General features: G+C 36.5%; 2 protein-coding genes across 2 annotated transcripts; both read right to left on the bottom strand.

Annotated features, from left to right (window-relative positions):
• Positions 1-2,044: 2,044 nt before the first annotated feature.
• Positions 2,045-2,344, bottom strand: LOC129571425 (deoxyuridine 5'-triphosphate nucleotidohydrolase-like). The gene has a single exon (XM_055451227.1). The coding sequence runs from the start codon at positions 2,342-2,344 to the stop codon at positions 2,045-2,047; it is 300 nt and encodes a 99-aa protein (XP_055307202.1).
• An 8,205-nt stretch (positions 2,345-10,549) lies between these two features.
• On the bottom strand, positions 10,550-15,275 carry LOC129571424 (uncharacterized). Its single transcript, XM_055451226.1, has 4 exons — positions 14,557-15,275; positions 14,418-14,490; positions 13,646-14,274; positions 10,550-10,555 (listed from the first exon to the last, which is right to left on the bottom strand). Exons 1-4 carry the CDS (start codon positions 15,157-15,159, stop codon positions 10,550-10,552), a joined length of 1,311 nt encoding a protein of 436 aa, XP_055307201.1. The 5' UTR covers positions 15,160-15,275.
• Between the last annotated feature and the right edge of the window lie 850 nt (positions 15,276-16,125).

Raw genomic sequence — 16,125 nt, 5'->3', positions numbered from 1 at the left:
TAGGACGACCCAGCACCAAATTGGGGTGGGGCCAACGACATCGACCTTGGACTCGGCGTGGATTTGTGGATGTAATGGCGTTCCGGACTCACTAGATTACGAATGGCTTCGCAAATATGATCCGTCGTCTTGCAGGTAAGTGCAAAAAATTTTAATGTGTTTTTCTCCCCTCAAAAAAAATTAAATGACTAATTTCTTTTCTTTCCCTCTCCAGTTCACATCGATTCCGCCCTTGCCTTTGCCGAAGAATTTGGTGCTGGATTTTTACGCCACGACCGTCCCGGACCAAGACATGCTCCGATGCGAGGTACGTACGAAATTTTTTGAATTTGGATGCCTATGTATGAAATTATTTAATCGTTCCTGTTTTTTGTTTCTGTGAGAGGTCGAACGAAGATCAAAGATACAAAGAGATATGAGACGCAAGACTTTCGGTTGTCAAAGCACAACTAACAACTTGTTACATTTATTCTTCTTCTTCTTATATACTAAGTACAATGAGGAAGGAAAAGAAATTTGCAATGTTAAATAAACAATACGGAAATGCTTATGACTCCGAAGAAACATTGGTTTCGCTGACTATGACTAACAGCAGTTTCAGACTGGATTCGAGCTGCGGAAGTCGAGCATGCAATTTTGCCACTCGGGCCTGCCGTCGATGAAGAAGAACACGTTCTTGATGACGTGGATTAATCATCGCAGATCGGCATTTGTGCCGAAACCAAAAAAATGTATTCAAAGAAAAGATTACTTTTATAACCAAGAGAGCCTCACTCTCACAATTGATGACCCCCAAATGGTCAATAAAATTGGATTCCAATAAAAATAGCTTTTTTTTTATTCCATTCTGCCTTCGATTAGAAAGAAACTTTACAGGTAGTAGATAAGTTCTCTTTTTCGGGTCGAGTGTAAACAAGGTAAGTTCTCTGTCTTTTGAATGGAAATTAAATTGCATTGGAAAGGTAAGCTCTTGTTGCTTTTAAAAATTGAATTTGCGTGAAGAGGTAAGTTTTGTGTTTTTGAATTGCAAATTGGTAAGTTTACGACGATCGACGCTTCTTCTTGTGTTTCTAACTGTGTCTTTTTGAATTTTGTCTAATGATGGGTGTGGCGTGTGGCTTCCGTGTCAAACATGGGAGTGCTACACTCGGCGGCCATCATTATTTAAGCTTAAATGCATAGAGACGCCATGATTTCATTCGCCTTATGACCGATCGTAAATAACCTCGTGCAGCTTGCCGTCATTCCCTCCACTTCCATATGTTTGCAATGATGTTTGAACTTTGACAAGCAAGCTTCTATAATACAAATTAAATGCGAGTGGAGACGCCACGAAAATGACTCCAAAATCGTCGATTAATGATCGAACTACTTTGCATTTTAGAACGATCAAATTGATTTCGAAAATTTTTGAAATTTTAAGAAATTGTTGGTTTTTTCGGCGAATAAATGCTTGTTTATTCCCAAATAGACGAGTAAATCACTTTTCAACTTTCTAACGTGAGTAGTATACTTTTGTCCTTTTCGTCCAACCTAGGGCGAGGGGGGACAAAAAAATGCATGCAATCCGTGGGGGGAAAGAGAGGAAATGTCAGTCACGCAACAAGTATCAGTCACGCGATGCATGCAAGTTATTTGCCCCACCCTCTGCCTAGCCTAGACGAAAAGTACATCTCTCAAAAATAACCCGCGAGGGGAAAGACGTCAAAATTATCACACGCAATGCTCCTCTGCCCAATTTAAATATTTTCCAGGAAAAACAGGTTATTGAATTGTCACACACAATGCACATATGCACGCAATGCTCCCCACCCAATAGTCTAGACGAAAAAGAAAAATTTAAATATCTCCTGGAAAAAGGTTATTGAATTTTGATCAGATGGGTGCAAGAGAAGTAAAGAGACAGAAGGGGTGTGAGAGAAGTAAAAACAAAATTTCAATCAATTCACAGTTCAACTATGGTATGTTTTTATTCAGAAAAAGCCACCAGCGAATGGTAATGTAACAATGTATGTGGATTTATAATCCAAACTGTGGTATGTTTTTATTGAGTTCCGGTGGAACCAAAGCCACCAGCACCGCGAATTGTGTCTGCGAAGGTGTTCACTTGGACCAATGTTGAGTAAACGATGCGTTCGCAAATCAATTGAGCGATGCGGTCACCTTTCTTGACATCGAAATTCTCATTGGAATGATTGAACAGAATAACACCAACATTGCCACGGTAGTCTTGATCGATAACACCGGCACCAACATCGATGAAATTTTTCAATGCCAAGCCCGAACGTGATGCGACCCGTCCATAGGTTCCATATGGCACTTCAATCTGGATGTCAGTCTTCATGTTCGATTAAACTTAATTGTTGTTGAGATTTCTGGTTTTTTTTCAACAAATTATTTACTTTGAAAATGTTTGAAGATTCGTTCAGCGTACACGAAAAAATACTTGCGATGTGTCGGTAGTATAGAAAAAATGTTGTTTAGCCAAGTAAGAAGAAACAAATAAATTTGTCATTCACTCTTGTCCTGTTGTTCAACAAAGCAAGTCGTATTTCATTTTCAATCTGTTATTCCATCAGTATATGGGCTCAGCATTGCAATTCACTTCAAAAAAAATGGTCGAAAAAAAAATCTTAAAATTTCAAATATTTTTTCGTTTATTTATTTTGATCATTAGTAATCTAATACTAGATTGCTCTGTTTTATTCATTGTTTTATTCTTCTAATAATAGTAAAAAATAGAAAGTTTATAGTGTTAGAATGACGTATCTTGCTATTTTGATGTCGGTTCTACTTGCCTCAAAAAATCGAGCTCTCTTATAACTCAACGTATATTTCCAGTTAAAAGCCATGAATTTGATCAGAGAAACCAAAACTGAAATAAACAAATATGACACGAAATACTTTTTCTTTTGTTTTCGGATTTATTCTTTATTGATTCATTTTATCTAATAAAAATAAATTTTTTCATTTTTCTTTTGATTCAGACGCAAAAAAATTATTGATATTTATAGCTAAATTTGGTTGTCTCAATTACTCTTAATTTTTATGGTGACGTTAAACGGAGAACATATCGATAGAAAAATAACAATAGTATTTGTACAATGTACGATTGACGGTATAAGAATTGAAAAAAACGCTGAAATGTTTCTATTCTACTTCTATTAAAGTTGAATTTTTGAAACCATCACTTCTTTTTTCTTGACAATCAGTCATGTATCGGCACAACAGCTGCGGGTCAATTTCGGCGATGCTATCGTAATGATTTCTTATTGTTGTATGGTATGCCAGCCGATACGCGATGAAGACCGTGCGTTGACAATTTGTGTTGAAGCCCATTGGAAAATAGGGTGGACCATCTTCATTGATCACTAAAATGTTCACTTGATGAATGAGCGTAATTGCTTTGATGGTTTCAACTCCACCAAATGCTTTTTCTGAGAGACTATCCAAAAACTGTTGACAATCTGCTTCAGTTACATGTGCCCATCCTTGGCCGTCCACTTCACTTTGCTCGCAAGCGTCTCTCTCATCCAAAACTCGCCCTTTCATTTCAAATACGAAATCGCTCATATTTGCTCTTATAAATGATACCGTCGCTGCTCGTAGGGCATCAGTTCGTTGTTTGTGTTCATTAGAATGTGGCTCATAATGGAATAATTGATGGGCTAACGATCCAAATAAGCAATCACCATCACCGGCTATTTCAATGACATTCAAAATGTAAAATGAGTCTTTATCCGGCAATTCGTAACACATAATCTCGGTTGTTTCGCAATTGGTTTCAATAGCCGATTTCATTTCATGATTTTGTTGAACCATTTGGCTATATAGTCCAAAATTTCATGAATTGATGTCGATTGATTGAACATCAAACATTCCTTCCTCCATACTTCCATAAGCGCTTGAATCGATTGTAATTTCTTCCACAGTAATCTCGCCACACGAAACTGCTTCCGCTATATTAATTGTATCTTCAAACGCGGAATCATCGAGTACGATGCTCAAGTTGTCAGGGTCATCAAAATCTGTTTCACGATCTTGTTCAATAATGGTCAATTTCTCTGGTTCCAATGCTGTAGCTTGATTTTCCAGCACGGACTCATCGAGTACGATGCTCAAGTTGTCAATGTCATCAAAATCAGTTTCACGATCTTGTTCAACGATGGACAATTTCTCTGGTTCAAAACCCCTGAATTCATTTTCAGTTTCATCATGTAATTCGGCAGTATCACAGTTCTTGTTATGGCGTGTATTGTTTTGCTTCACGTGAGAATGTTGTCGTTTCATGTGCTTATATAAGTTTGAGAGATTCCAGTAAAAAAAATTTGAATTTTTTACTGAATCGTATTGAATACGGATGTTTTTAACTTGCCCTTTTTTGTCTTTGCAGTGAACACATTGAGCTAAAGCTGAGATTTTTGATCCATTCTTCACAATTTCGATGTCAATCAATTCTGATTCATTAACTTTGAACTCCTTTCGCAGCTTTGGCAACAATGACTGTTTCATCAAACTTGGTTCAGTTGTAGCATGTTTCGTATAATTTAGCCGCTGTTTTTTCTTCTCAATACTTTGCTTTCCGGAAAATGTGCACCCAAACAGCTGACATGTATCTTTTCGTGGCATCTTGTAGTTGGTTGGCATTTTGAATGGTGCAAATTTGGTTTCGTCTTCATCATTGACTAAGCGCTGCATGTATCGACCAATCTCCTTTAAAACGAATTTTTCACCAGGCAAGAATCGGAAATCTTTAGTTTTTGCATGATACAGCCCAAAAAAATATGTTTTGTGTGAATCATCAAATTTCGCGTTTCTTTTTTTGCATTCTCCTTCCAAAATCCCCAACAAGTCATTGCGAACAAATGTTTCCAGGTCGATGATGTATTTGTCATCAATGTTTCTCAAGGCAGAAAAATATTTGCAGCAAGAAATTCTGAAATATTTATATTTGATGACATGTTTTGAATATTGTTTAATGTTAATAACAAAATCCATGTTGCACTTACTGCAGTATATTTTTCAAGTGATCCGCAATGTTCAATCCAAGGTTTTGGCCGATGCTAAACCAACTATAATGGTCTTCTCTTGTTACGTCCATTTCCCACAATATACATAATAATAAATACACACAAAATTTGACACAAAATTCTCTAGTTTCTTTTGGAAATGAAATTTTTTAACGATAAATAAATAAATAAACAACAAAATTGATTGAGATTCTGTCAAAGTTGGCGGCATAAACACAACATCGCATATTAAGCGGTTAATTCGGTGTACCGAAACTTACTTCATTATGGATGCCATTTGTTTTAAAGGTTCTACTCATCGGTTTCGTTCTAGTACATCAACTGTTTTGAAATGCTTGATGAATAAAATAAAATATAAACAAAATATTTACTATATTTATTCAATTTAAAATCGAACATTTTTATTTTGGGTGGAACTTTTATTTTCGGTTAACTAAAAGTACCGGGACTAAATCGTCATTAGTACCGAACATAATACAAAGGTACCGAGACTGACTCGTAATGTGTACCGAACATAATGTAAAGGTACCGAGACTAAATCGTTATATACCGATATATAGTCGGTATTTTCAATATACTTAAACGAAAAAATATGTCACAAAAGAAAAATATTAGATTTCGAATTGAATAATTTTTGTAAATAATTTTTATCATTTCAATTTATTTAATAAACATTTCAAAACGATTTCAATGTTGCAATGTACCGAATGATGTACTAGAATAAAACCGATGAGAGTAGCATGAATGACAGGAACGATGAATACATACATGCGTAAAATACTAACGCCATTTAACTCGAAGCAAACACACACGCACTACACAACAAAGCCGTAGCTGTTTCATGCCGATATAATCATTCGCCCGAATTCGTGCTTTGAATATTTTTATTAATAAACATTTATTAACGCGCAAAACAACTCCAAAAATAAAAAAATTGGTAAGATTTACTGTTTATATTTTATTTAAGATAGACTAAACTATCCAAATATTCATTTTCGTTTTCCTTGCGTCGTCCATTCGTATGATTCATTTCCAATATATGAAAAACTATTTCGGGTGAATTCCATATGTTTTTTTTCGGTCACCTTTTTACGGTCCGCCATTTTTAATACTGCTTTTTTCTGATGGTTTAGATAATGGCAAAAACCAGAGCTCAGACCCCAAAAGAATCAAAATCAATCAAAGCCATTCCAAAGCAGTTGTCAAAACGATTTAAGAGAACAAATTCCAAATCAAAACCGACGGAAATTAAGGTGCCGCGCGAGTATCAAACATGTTGTGTTCGATTAACAAAACTTAGTCCAAACGAAATCAATCTATGGCTAAATGGCCAGGGCCATAGCCAAAACCACAGCCAGAAAAACGTTTTAAAGAAGAAATATGAGCTCCGAAAGCGCGCGCCCACAGCTAATATCCCGAAACCGGTCGAAAAATCATTGAAACAGCTTGTAGTCGCATCTCAGATGGCCTTTTGTACCGCCAAAGCAGTTCGAATTTGGGAGAGTGTTAAAAAAGAGAACGAAAAAAAAATTAACTTGAAAATCGATCAAATAGTTTGTGCCCGTATGTCTGGTCACCGCCCGTGGCCTTCGAAAATTATTGCTTTCCAAAAGAATGGCATCAAATTGAAATTTTACGGTACCCATGACGTTGGTGTAGTAAAAAAAAGTGAAGTGATCCCATACGAATTGTGCGCAAATGTTTTAGAACAATATTTGAAAATAGGCACCGATGTAGCGAATAACCGATTGTCTTATCATCTCTCTTTCGTCAAGGCCTGTAAAGAGACTTCTACTCAATATGACAAAACGCAGTATTGAATCAAATGGAGGTGATGTGCCAGCACCGAAAAGACGACGAGATAATGAATCATCTCGGAAATTACCCAAAATTTTCGACGGAACGTATTTCGAGGTCACAGAAAACGACAAAGAAAGTAAAGCCATAGCTGCACAGTGCAAAAAATGCATAAAAGAAAAAATAATTCGTGGCCAATCTTCTTCAACCGGCAATTACTACACACATTACTCAAGGACGCATCGTGATGATTACGCAAAGATGAGAGAATACTGTGACGAGCGAACTGAAAAAAGAGTAGCAAAAAAAGAAATATCCAAAGTCCAAGCAACCTTGCCATTTATGCCTGGATCAATCGACCAACTAAAGGTGAGATTAATTGACTTGTTTTTTACCGAAAAATAAAAATTTATCAACAACAAATCTTTTTTCTGCAGTTCATTTAATTATCCGTCTATTTTATCATATACGGTGATGGTCGGGCGTTAGACAGATAATCGAATATCTACTGTATTGGTTGATTAACATTCAATTTGTACTTTTTTAGGTTCGCGATTTAACTTTGAAGTTTATTGCCAGCCACGGCATTCCGAACCGTTGAAAACAAGGAATTTATTAATTTGATTGAATATGTGTCAAAAGCAAAACTGCCCACAAAGAAAACGCTGATGTCTGACTTGCATGAAAAATTCAAACTTTTGAAAGCTAAACTAAAAGAGGAAATTGCAAAGGCAAAATTTGTCTGTCTTACCGCCGATGTTTGGACGAATAAGAGCCGAAGCTTTTTGGGTGTATCAATACATTTTTTTGACGACGAACTGGTAAGGCAATCGTACTTATTAGCCTTTAGACGAGTGAATGGACGACACACTTATGGTGTATTGGCCGAAATGATATTGGCAATTCAAAGAGAATTCAATTTAAAACGAGGCAAAATCACTCACATTGTGACCGATGGTGCAAGTAATTTTAAAAAGGCATTTATTGTGTTTGGGCAACCAGATGAACCAGAAAATGAAATAGAAGAAAAGCAAGAAGAAGATATACTAGACGCAGCAGAAGAAGTCGAAGTAGAGAATTTAGAAACAGGAGAGTCAGGATCAAACAACGAAACAGAAGTATACTTTCCACCAGGAACACAGCATGAGACTTTGGATTTGCGTAGCACCAATGAATACGATGACGTCTGTGATGATGACGTTGATGAATTTTCAGTTCTACCGAAGCAAATGCGCTGCGTTGCACACGCTCTAAATTTGTTAGGGACGACCGACTTCGAAAAATGTTTAAAATCGTTATCAACCAGAGGTTTTTCAGTCCTATCGCAATCATATGCGAAGCTTAAGCGATTTTGGGAGGTGAATAGCAGATCTCCGGTGGCTCATGAAATCGTTGAAAAAGTGTGTTGTAGAAGCTTCCCTTATCCAAATGCTACACGATGGAATTCCAAATTCGACTCAATAACATTAGCCGAGGAACATCGACTCAAAATAAAGGAAGCGATCGACGAAATAATCAAGGAAGCGAGGAAGAATGGTGGCAGCAAAAAAATCTCTGGAGCAAATTTCAAGTACTGAGTGGAAAGTATTGAAAGATTACTCAACAGCACTGCGGCCAGTAGCTACTGCATTGGATATTCTACAGGGGGACGCTCGAGCGAGTCAAGGCTATGTGCTTCCAACTTTGTACGGAATCAAAGTAAATCTCGGAGATAATGTCGAAGAGAACGTTTTTGTGTCGGAATTCGGCGCTGTTATGAATCAAGTGGTTCTAAACAGTTTACACAAGCGATTTGGGGCATTAATGAAATTTAACGAAGACAACAAAGAACTAATATTAGCATCAGCTATCCATCCAAACTTTAAACTTTCATGGATTGAAGATGAAAGAGACAGAGAATACGCCCAAACTTTATTGATCAATACATACATTGAATTTTCGGTTGGCCGAAAAGAAATTCCAATTACACCAGCCGTTCAGACAGAAGAAAATCGTATTCAACACTCAAATGAAAACCAATTCTTCAGCCGACTTCGGCAAGAGCGTAGACATTCAAACGATGATACACTCACCTTTGATGTATGAAAATACTTGCTGTTATCGACTGATGACCCCAACTTGAGTCAAGTTCGTGATAACCCGATCCTTGAAGATATGTTCCGAAGATTTAACACAACACTATCGGCGAGTGGTGCCATAGAACGCATATTTTCGAGAGCTTTGCAAGTATTCACCCCAAGACGAAACCGAATTAGTGACGCCAATTTTGAAAAAGTGTTGTTCGTTCAACAAAATTCAAAACTGCTGGATTGAACGAAAGGTATGAGTGTTTGCATGACGTTTTTGAATAGTTTTTACAATTAATTTCATTTTTACAGCTGACTCAACTCGAATACCTGTTTCGGGAGAGATGAATTTGATTCTTGCGCATTACGATTTGAAGCTGATTGGAACTCAATTGGGAGCCAGTTATTTGACATTGTTCAGGGAACAGAGAGAACACATATTCAGTATTCAATATTATACACACTTCAAAGGTCACAACGCATGAAAGCAGTAAAATTTAAAGCAACATTTTTATAAGTGCAATTTGTTGAATCAGCATTATGCTTGGGCGTTGACCACAAATTATTGTATGAATAAACGAATGAATTTAGTTATGTTACAGCAATCAACTGAACTGGTTATAACTCATTTTAATGTATTCTTTATACCGATACATTAATGGTCCTTCGACTAATTTTTAACGAAATTTACAACGGACACAATGAGTTTTATGGCGTTGTCGTGCAGCGAGGGCAGTGAAAAATCTGACGGAAAAAACAACGACAAAACCAAGAAAAAAGAAAAGCACGAACGAGAAATGAATGTGACATTTAAGTGCAGTTATTGCGAAAAGCCACACTCTGTGTACAAGTGTACAGAATTTCGAAAATTGAGCCCAAAAGAACGATTCGAATGGGCAAAACGCAGTAAATCCTGCTTTGTGTGCTTACAAATGCACAATGCGGGTGAATGCAAGAGTAAATACCCGAAATGTAAAGATTGCTCAAAGCCACATAATACTCTACTTCATGTTGAGTCGAGAAAAGACAAGAAAGTAGTGGGTGAAACCTCTTCGGAAACCACCAACACGATGATAGTTACGAAAGACGAATCCAATCTATTGGCGACCGCAATGGTTCGTGTGATTGGAAAGAATGGAAAAAAATTGACGATGAAGGCAGTGATTGACCAAGCGTCACAAGGAGCACTGCTAACTGAAAACGCACTACAACAGCTTGCACTGCCAACGGAAAGTGTAACCGCTGGCATTGATGGCGTCAGTGCAAAATCGAATGTATCAACGAAACGGGTGCAATTACAAGTTTTGCCACGATTCACTGACGACTATGTTCTATCGACAAGAGCATTGGTCTTGAAAAAGATAACAAATCTATCCGTGTTTAAAGGAGATCTAAAAGAGTATGGCCACTTGTAAAATCTCCAATTGGCCGACCCAACCGCAGACGATGATAATCCAATAGATTTATTGTTGGGTGTGGCTGACTATGCGCGAATTGTAACCCAAGGTCTCGTCAAAGGTGCCGACGATGAACCGATAGCACAAAATAGTGAATTTGGATGGCTCATTATGGGCCCACAGCGGGAAAATCGACCCAGTCACAAAGTGACAACGTTAATTTCGAATGTTGAAATTGAGAATCAAATGAGAAAATTTTTTACGGCTGAAAATATCGACAGCGAAGATGAAAATAGTGAAGAAATGACGGAAGAAGAAAAATATTGCGAAGAATATTTTGTGCAAACGACGAAAAGGCAAGATGATGGTCGTTTTATCACTTCAATTCCGTTCAAAAATCGACAAGGCCCAACTTTCGGTGAATCGAAGAAAGCAGCGGTGGCCACGCTTTTCCAATTGGAAAAACGTTTAGAAAAACAACCGAAATTAAAACAACAGTATGTAGACGCAATGAATGAAGCGATTGCAAGTTGACACATGTAAATAGTGAAGAATGTGCCAGAGCAGGCGTATTATGTACCACACCATGCGGTCCTCAAGTCAAGTTCAACGACGCAAGTACGTCCTGTATACAATGCTTCAAAAAAGTCGTCAAATGGTCTGTCATTGAATGAACAGCTGGCAATTGGAAAGATGGACCAGCCAGAAATGTTGACATTGATTCTTCGTTGGCGGAAGTATAAAATTGGGATTTTAGCAGATCTGGAAAAAATGTACAAACAGATCAAAATTCCAAAAGAACAGTATCATTTGCAACTCATATTATGGCGCGAAAATACAAATGAACCAATTAAAACCTACGCAATGACTACAGTTACGTTTGGAGTAGCACCGTCGCCATATTTGGCAATAAGAGTGCTAAAAGAAATCGCAAAATTGGCGGAGACAAAACGACCGTTAGCAGCAGAAGCCATCAGAAAATGTTTCTACGTGGACAATTTTTCGGGTGGCGCAAGTACTCCAAACGAAGCAAAGGAACTGTGTGCGCAATTGATTGACGCGTTTGACGACGCCAAATTCAATTTAAGAAAGTTCGCGTGTAATGTGAAAGAAGTGATGGACAGTGTTCCAGAAGAAAAAAAAGAGCAAATCGACGGCTCAATTTCTGCCTTGGGTGTACAGTGGGACCCCAGGGAAGACGTATTCGTATTCAGTGTGACAAATGATAAACGGCGACCGACGACAAAACGACAGTTATTTTCGCAAATCGCAGCATTATATAACTGAAATGCTCAATAGCCAAACTGGCAAAGTAACAGTAATAAAACGAATCGGTTGGCTTTCAATAATGAACTGAACCTTTAATTAATATTTTGGTTGACTTAAATATGAAATACATGCGGAAACAAATATGTTAAATTGACAAAACCTAAAACATTGCATAAACATGACCCGAATAAATAATATAGGCCAATGCAAACCAAATTTACTGTGCGTTGCACTTTCGTATAATATATTTTTTGTGCTTTGCACAGATGCCGTTAGAGCATTCATTGCTGAATATTTTCCATTTACAGTGCACTTTGTTGTGAAAGTGAATCGCAAGGTTTAAATTTTCCCATCCGCTCAATAGAGCCTCCATAGATTGAATCGAAAGAGTTTTTCAAAAGAGACTCTTTCAAAAGAATCTTCGCGAAAATTTTCAATATTCTGCTGCAAATTACGGCTGTAAACTATATTCATATGATTGGTTTTGATTTATATTTTAATACTATGAAGAAAAAAAACTAAAAAAATTGATTTGTATTAAATTTTATTGAAATTATTGATTTCATTAAAACGATCATTTTGACAATCGTATAAATGCCAAGTATGGCATGAAGTTGCAGTGTATGGTGAAATGTCACAAATCATTGTACGACGATTGTCAAAATATGGATCAAACGAAATCAATTATTTTAATAAAATTCAAAACAAATCAATTTTTTTAGTTTTTTTCTTAATAGTATTAAAATATAAATCAAACCCAATCATTTGAATATAGTTTACGGCCGTAATTTGTAGCAGAATATTGAAAATTGTTGCAAATATTCTTTTGAACTAGTCTCTTTTGAAAAACTCTTTCGATTCAATCGATGGAGGCTCTATCGAGCGGATGGGAAAAATTAAACCCTGGTGAATCGCGAAATATCTGTTGACTATAGAAATCGTGTTTCACTTTAATTGAAGCAGAAATGTGCGATACGCTTTCAAGTCCATTGGAATGATGACCAATCTTAATGGTGGTTTTGGTTGTGACTTGGTTTCGGAGTGAATATTAAGTGGTAAGGAGCGCGAATTTCGATGGGATACGTGTATTGCAAGCCGCTGGGTCGGTAAATTTTCGTATTTCGAGCGACGTGTAAGTAATTTACGTGAGAAACATGTATCTTACGTTTATTACGTAAGAAACCTCAACGCATGTAATAAACACCAAAACGCTCCAAAAAGTGCAGGGTCATAGACAAAAACCGACTATTCTCGTTTGTTTTAAGCATTCAAAGTATACAGAGTACATACATGCTCGTTCTACAGCGTTAGCTGATGAATAATTAATAAATAAATTATTCATGCAAAAGTTTGAAACCACCAGCTATTTTTTTTCATAAAGAGTGTGTTTTTTCGCAGTGATACTTGATAACAGTGCGTAGCCAAATGAATTTTTGCATGCTTTTATATTTGATTCAAATAATGTTGTAATAAATTTTTAATAAAAAGTTTCAACTATTTTTGGAAACATATTTATATGGAAATGCAGAATTACCGAATCACTATGCAAATATTTCCATAAATAGTTGATAGAAGACGATTGAAAACGTTGACTACATAATGAAATAATTACATGAAAAATATTTAATTCACTTTTTGTTTATCATCAGAATTATTTTTTTACATAACGAAAGAACAAAACTAAAATAGAATACAAATTTTCTTCATTTCCAATCGAAAATCTTTTGTTTTTTGCATTAGTTCTTCATGAAAAAATCATTCTTCAGAGTTTCTTACAGGTTTCTTACAAATTCATGTAAATAACATGATGGTTAATATACGTAACTTTAATGTAAGATACACGATCAAGTTTCTTACGTACCAACCCAGGCAAGCCGTAGTATATATCACAATTACTTCAGATAATCACGTAACTGCGCATGGGCGAATGAAAACTAAAATGCATTTTTCTCAAATTTTCAAATTTATTCGGTTCTTTTGTTGAACATCAAATGACAGGAACAAAAAAGAGACGGTATTCAGCTTTTTCGGGCGCCTAAAACCCATTTTTTCAAGCCTATATTCTTCTTCTTTGATTACGTCTTACCCTTGGCTTCTGGATCCAATCGAGCAGCGGTGCAATCGGTTGAAAAATAACTGGCTCATCAAGTAAACTAATTATGGTCATGCCCACGAGTTTGTTATTCTTCTTTGAAATCATCGGTCCTCCAAACGCACAGGGATTTCCCATGCTTTCATCAAAAGTGTAACACATCAAATGATTTGCATCAAATAAATCGTCCAACTCCGTTTTGCATTTGGCGCCATCCAAATACTTTGTATCATAACGCCTCGTTCTCACCGATCCACCCAATTCCATATCACCATAGATAGTGACCATTTCGGACGGGTCATTCATTTTGTAATCTTTGTCCACCAAATCGATGCTGCCGACGTTGTCGTTGAACTCTAACGGTTCTTTAAGTGTAATCTTGGCAATGTTAAATGTCAATCCAGGAAATGCGTATTTCTCATGGATTTCTATCTGGTCTTTAGTGACTTTGATTGTTTTCGTATTGCTTGTGAGTTTATTAACTATTACATAGACATATGGGGCGCCGTGCACATTATGTGCACAGGTCAAAATCTCCGTTTCCGACAAAATTATTGCATTAAATTGGAGTTGAAAGTTTTCGTCGGTATCGGCATAATCTTCATTGTAAGCAGTAAGAAATTCTGTAATAGAAAAACATCTCAGAATGAATATTAACGTTTATGAATCATGAAAAATCTCCACTTTTGCCTCTCCTCTATTTAAAATTTAAAAAAAGTGACGTTAAGAAGGTTTGATTTAGTTCGAATTTCGAATGCACACTTACTTGGCTGTACCACTATATCGGCTATAAATTTAACTTCGTTAGGTGTGAGCGAAGGTGGAATCGGTTTCACGCTCTGAAATATGAGGAAAATTACAATTGGTCGCATTGTTGAGAATCAGAATTGAGACATTTTATATACCTTCGGGTCATGAATAAAATCAAGGAATAGAGTAATTGGGAGGAACATTCCGCGACCACCTGTTGTTCCACTTATACCCATAGTTATGCCCACGATTTTGCCATTTGTTTTTGAAACGACTGGTCCACCCGAATCGCCCGCTGTAATAATTTCACCATCTTTTGTAGAATCACCAGTGGTAAAGTACAAAGTCTGAAATGGGTTGAATATGTTGGCCCGTTTGACATCAAATATATACTTCGCATCGCAACGCCTCAATGTAATCGGTCTGATGTTGTTCAACACACCATACCCATATACGGTGACAACTTCTGATGAGTTATTCAATTTGTAATCTTTGTCCACGAGTTTGATACTGCCAACGGTATCGCTGAACTCTAATGGCTTTTCCAGTGTAATTTTGGCAATATCAAATGCACCAAAAATTGATTCATTATAATGAGGATGATATGCAAATCTCCCTTTTTCGACTTTGATTAGGTTTTTTTCTAATGCAACTTTCGTACCAGCTACCACATAAATATATGGGGCGCCGGCTACACAATGGGCATTCGTGATAATTTCCGTTTTTGACAAAATAAATGCGGTACATGTAGACAGCATTTCTCTATCAGCATCAGTTAACTTGCCTTTGAATGCATACAAATATCCTGTAATAAAATCGTTTCGTCTCAGTATAAAGTGACCAACCGTACTGATTTTAGCAGTACAGTACTGATTTTGAGCGTATTTTTGACGACTTTATCAGTACGTACTGATTTTCATTGATTTTCAATTCTGGCCCAGACATTCACTGTGGCTTCATATATAGCTGAGCTATTTACAAATAGCTGGCTGTTTCGTAAGTTTTGATTTTTTGACTATCTTGCCATGCAAATTCATGTGGGATCCACGAATTTGGGACAAAAAATGTATGTAGATGATTGAAAAGGTGTCCCACATTCTTGGATCCCACATGAATTTGCATGGCAAGATAGTCAAAAAATCAAAACTTACCAAACAGCCAGCTATCTGTAAATAGCTCAGCTATATATGCAGCCACACTGAATGTCTGTTCTGGCCTGATTTGTACTTATTTGTACTTATTTTTCGATCTTGATTCTCTATTTCTTTTCTTGCTTCAAAAATTTCGACGAATGTCGGGCTATTTTAATACGTCAGCAATAATTAATCATTTACACTTAGCAAAAACAATCTCATTGTTCACTGAAATGTAAACACTGCCTCGTGTTTGTATTAGTTCGAATTGCCTTTGAATCATTTATACCATATAAAATTCTTTTGTGTGTATAAAACCGACTACCGAAAAATCTTATATGCATACGGCTTTATGTAAACATATCATTATGCTGATAATGATTGCAACTCGCAGACCTCTCTTTAAACACGTCTTTTGAAAGTGTTCATTTCGATAACCCATGAACCAACATTCATAAACAATTATAACTGTGTATGTTTGCATTCGGACTGTTTATATGTCCCATTCTTAGAATAAATTGATATGACAGAGTCGTGATTCTGGAATATCATTTGAATGGTTTGGAGCGAAAATGTAATACAGAAAAGTTG

The sequence above is a fragment of the Sitodiplosis mosellana genome, unplaced genomic scaffold (genome assembly GCF_009176505.1).
Source record: "Sitodiplosis mosellana isolate CC-2019 unplaced genomic scaffold, AAFC_SMos_1.0 Smas_scaffold_2438, whole genome shotgun sequence".
Taxonomy (NCBI): Eukaryota; Metazoa; Arthropoda; class Insecta; order Diptera; family Cecidomyiidae; genus Sitodiplosis; species Sitodiplosis mosellana.
Note: the sequence above shows the minus strand (reverse complement) of the source record. Positions and strands in the feature narration are given on the sequence as shown.

Excerpts from the sequence above, each read along its gene's own strand:
- LOC129571424 (XM_055451226.1), bottom strand. The coding sequence starts at position 15,159 with ATGCTGTCTACATGTACCGCATTTATTTTGTCAAAAACGGAAATTATC. Across the intron at positions 14,491-14,556 it reads ATTTTATTCATGACCCGAAG|AGCGTGAAACCGATTCCACC; the intron begins GTATATAAAATG and ends CTCATATTTCAG. Across the intron at positions 14,275-14,417 it reads CGATATAGTGGTACAGCCAA|AATTTCTTACTGCTTACAAT; the intron begins GTAAGTGTGCAT and ends TTTCTATTACAG.
- LOC129571425 (XM_055451227.1), bottom strand. The coding sequence starts at position 2,344 with ATGAAGACTGACATCCAGATTGAAGTGCCATATGGAACCTATGGACGG.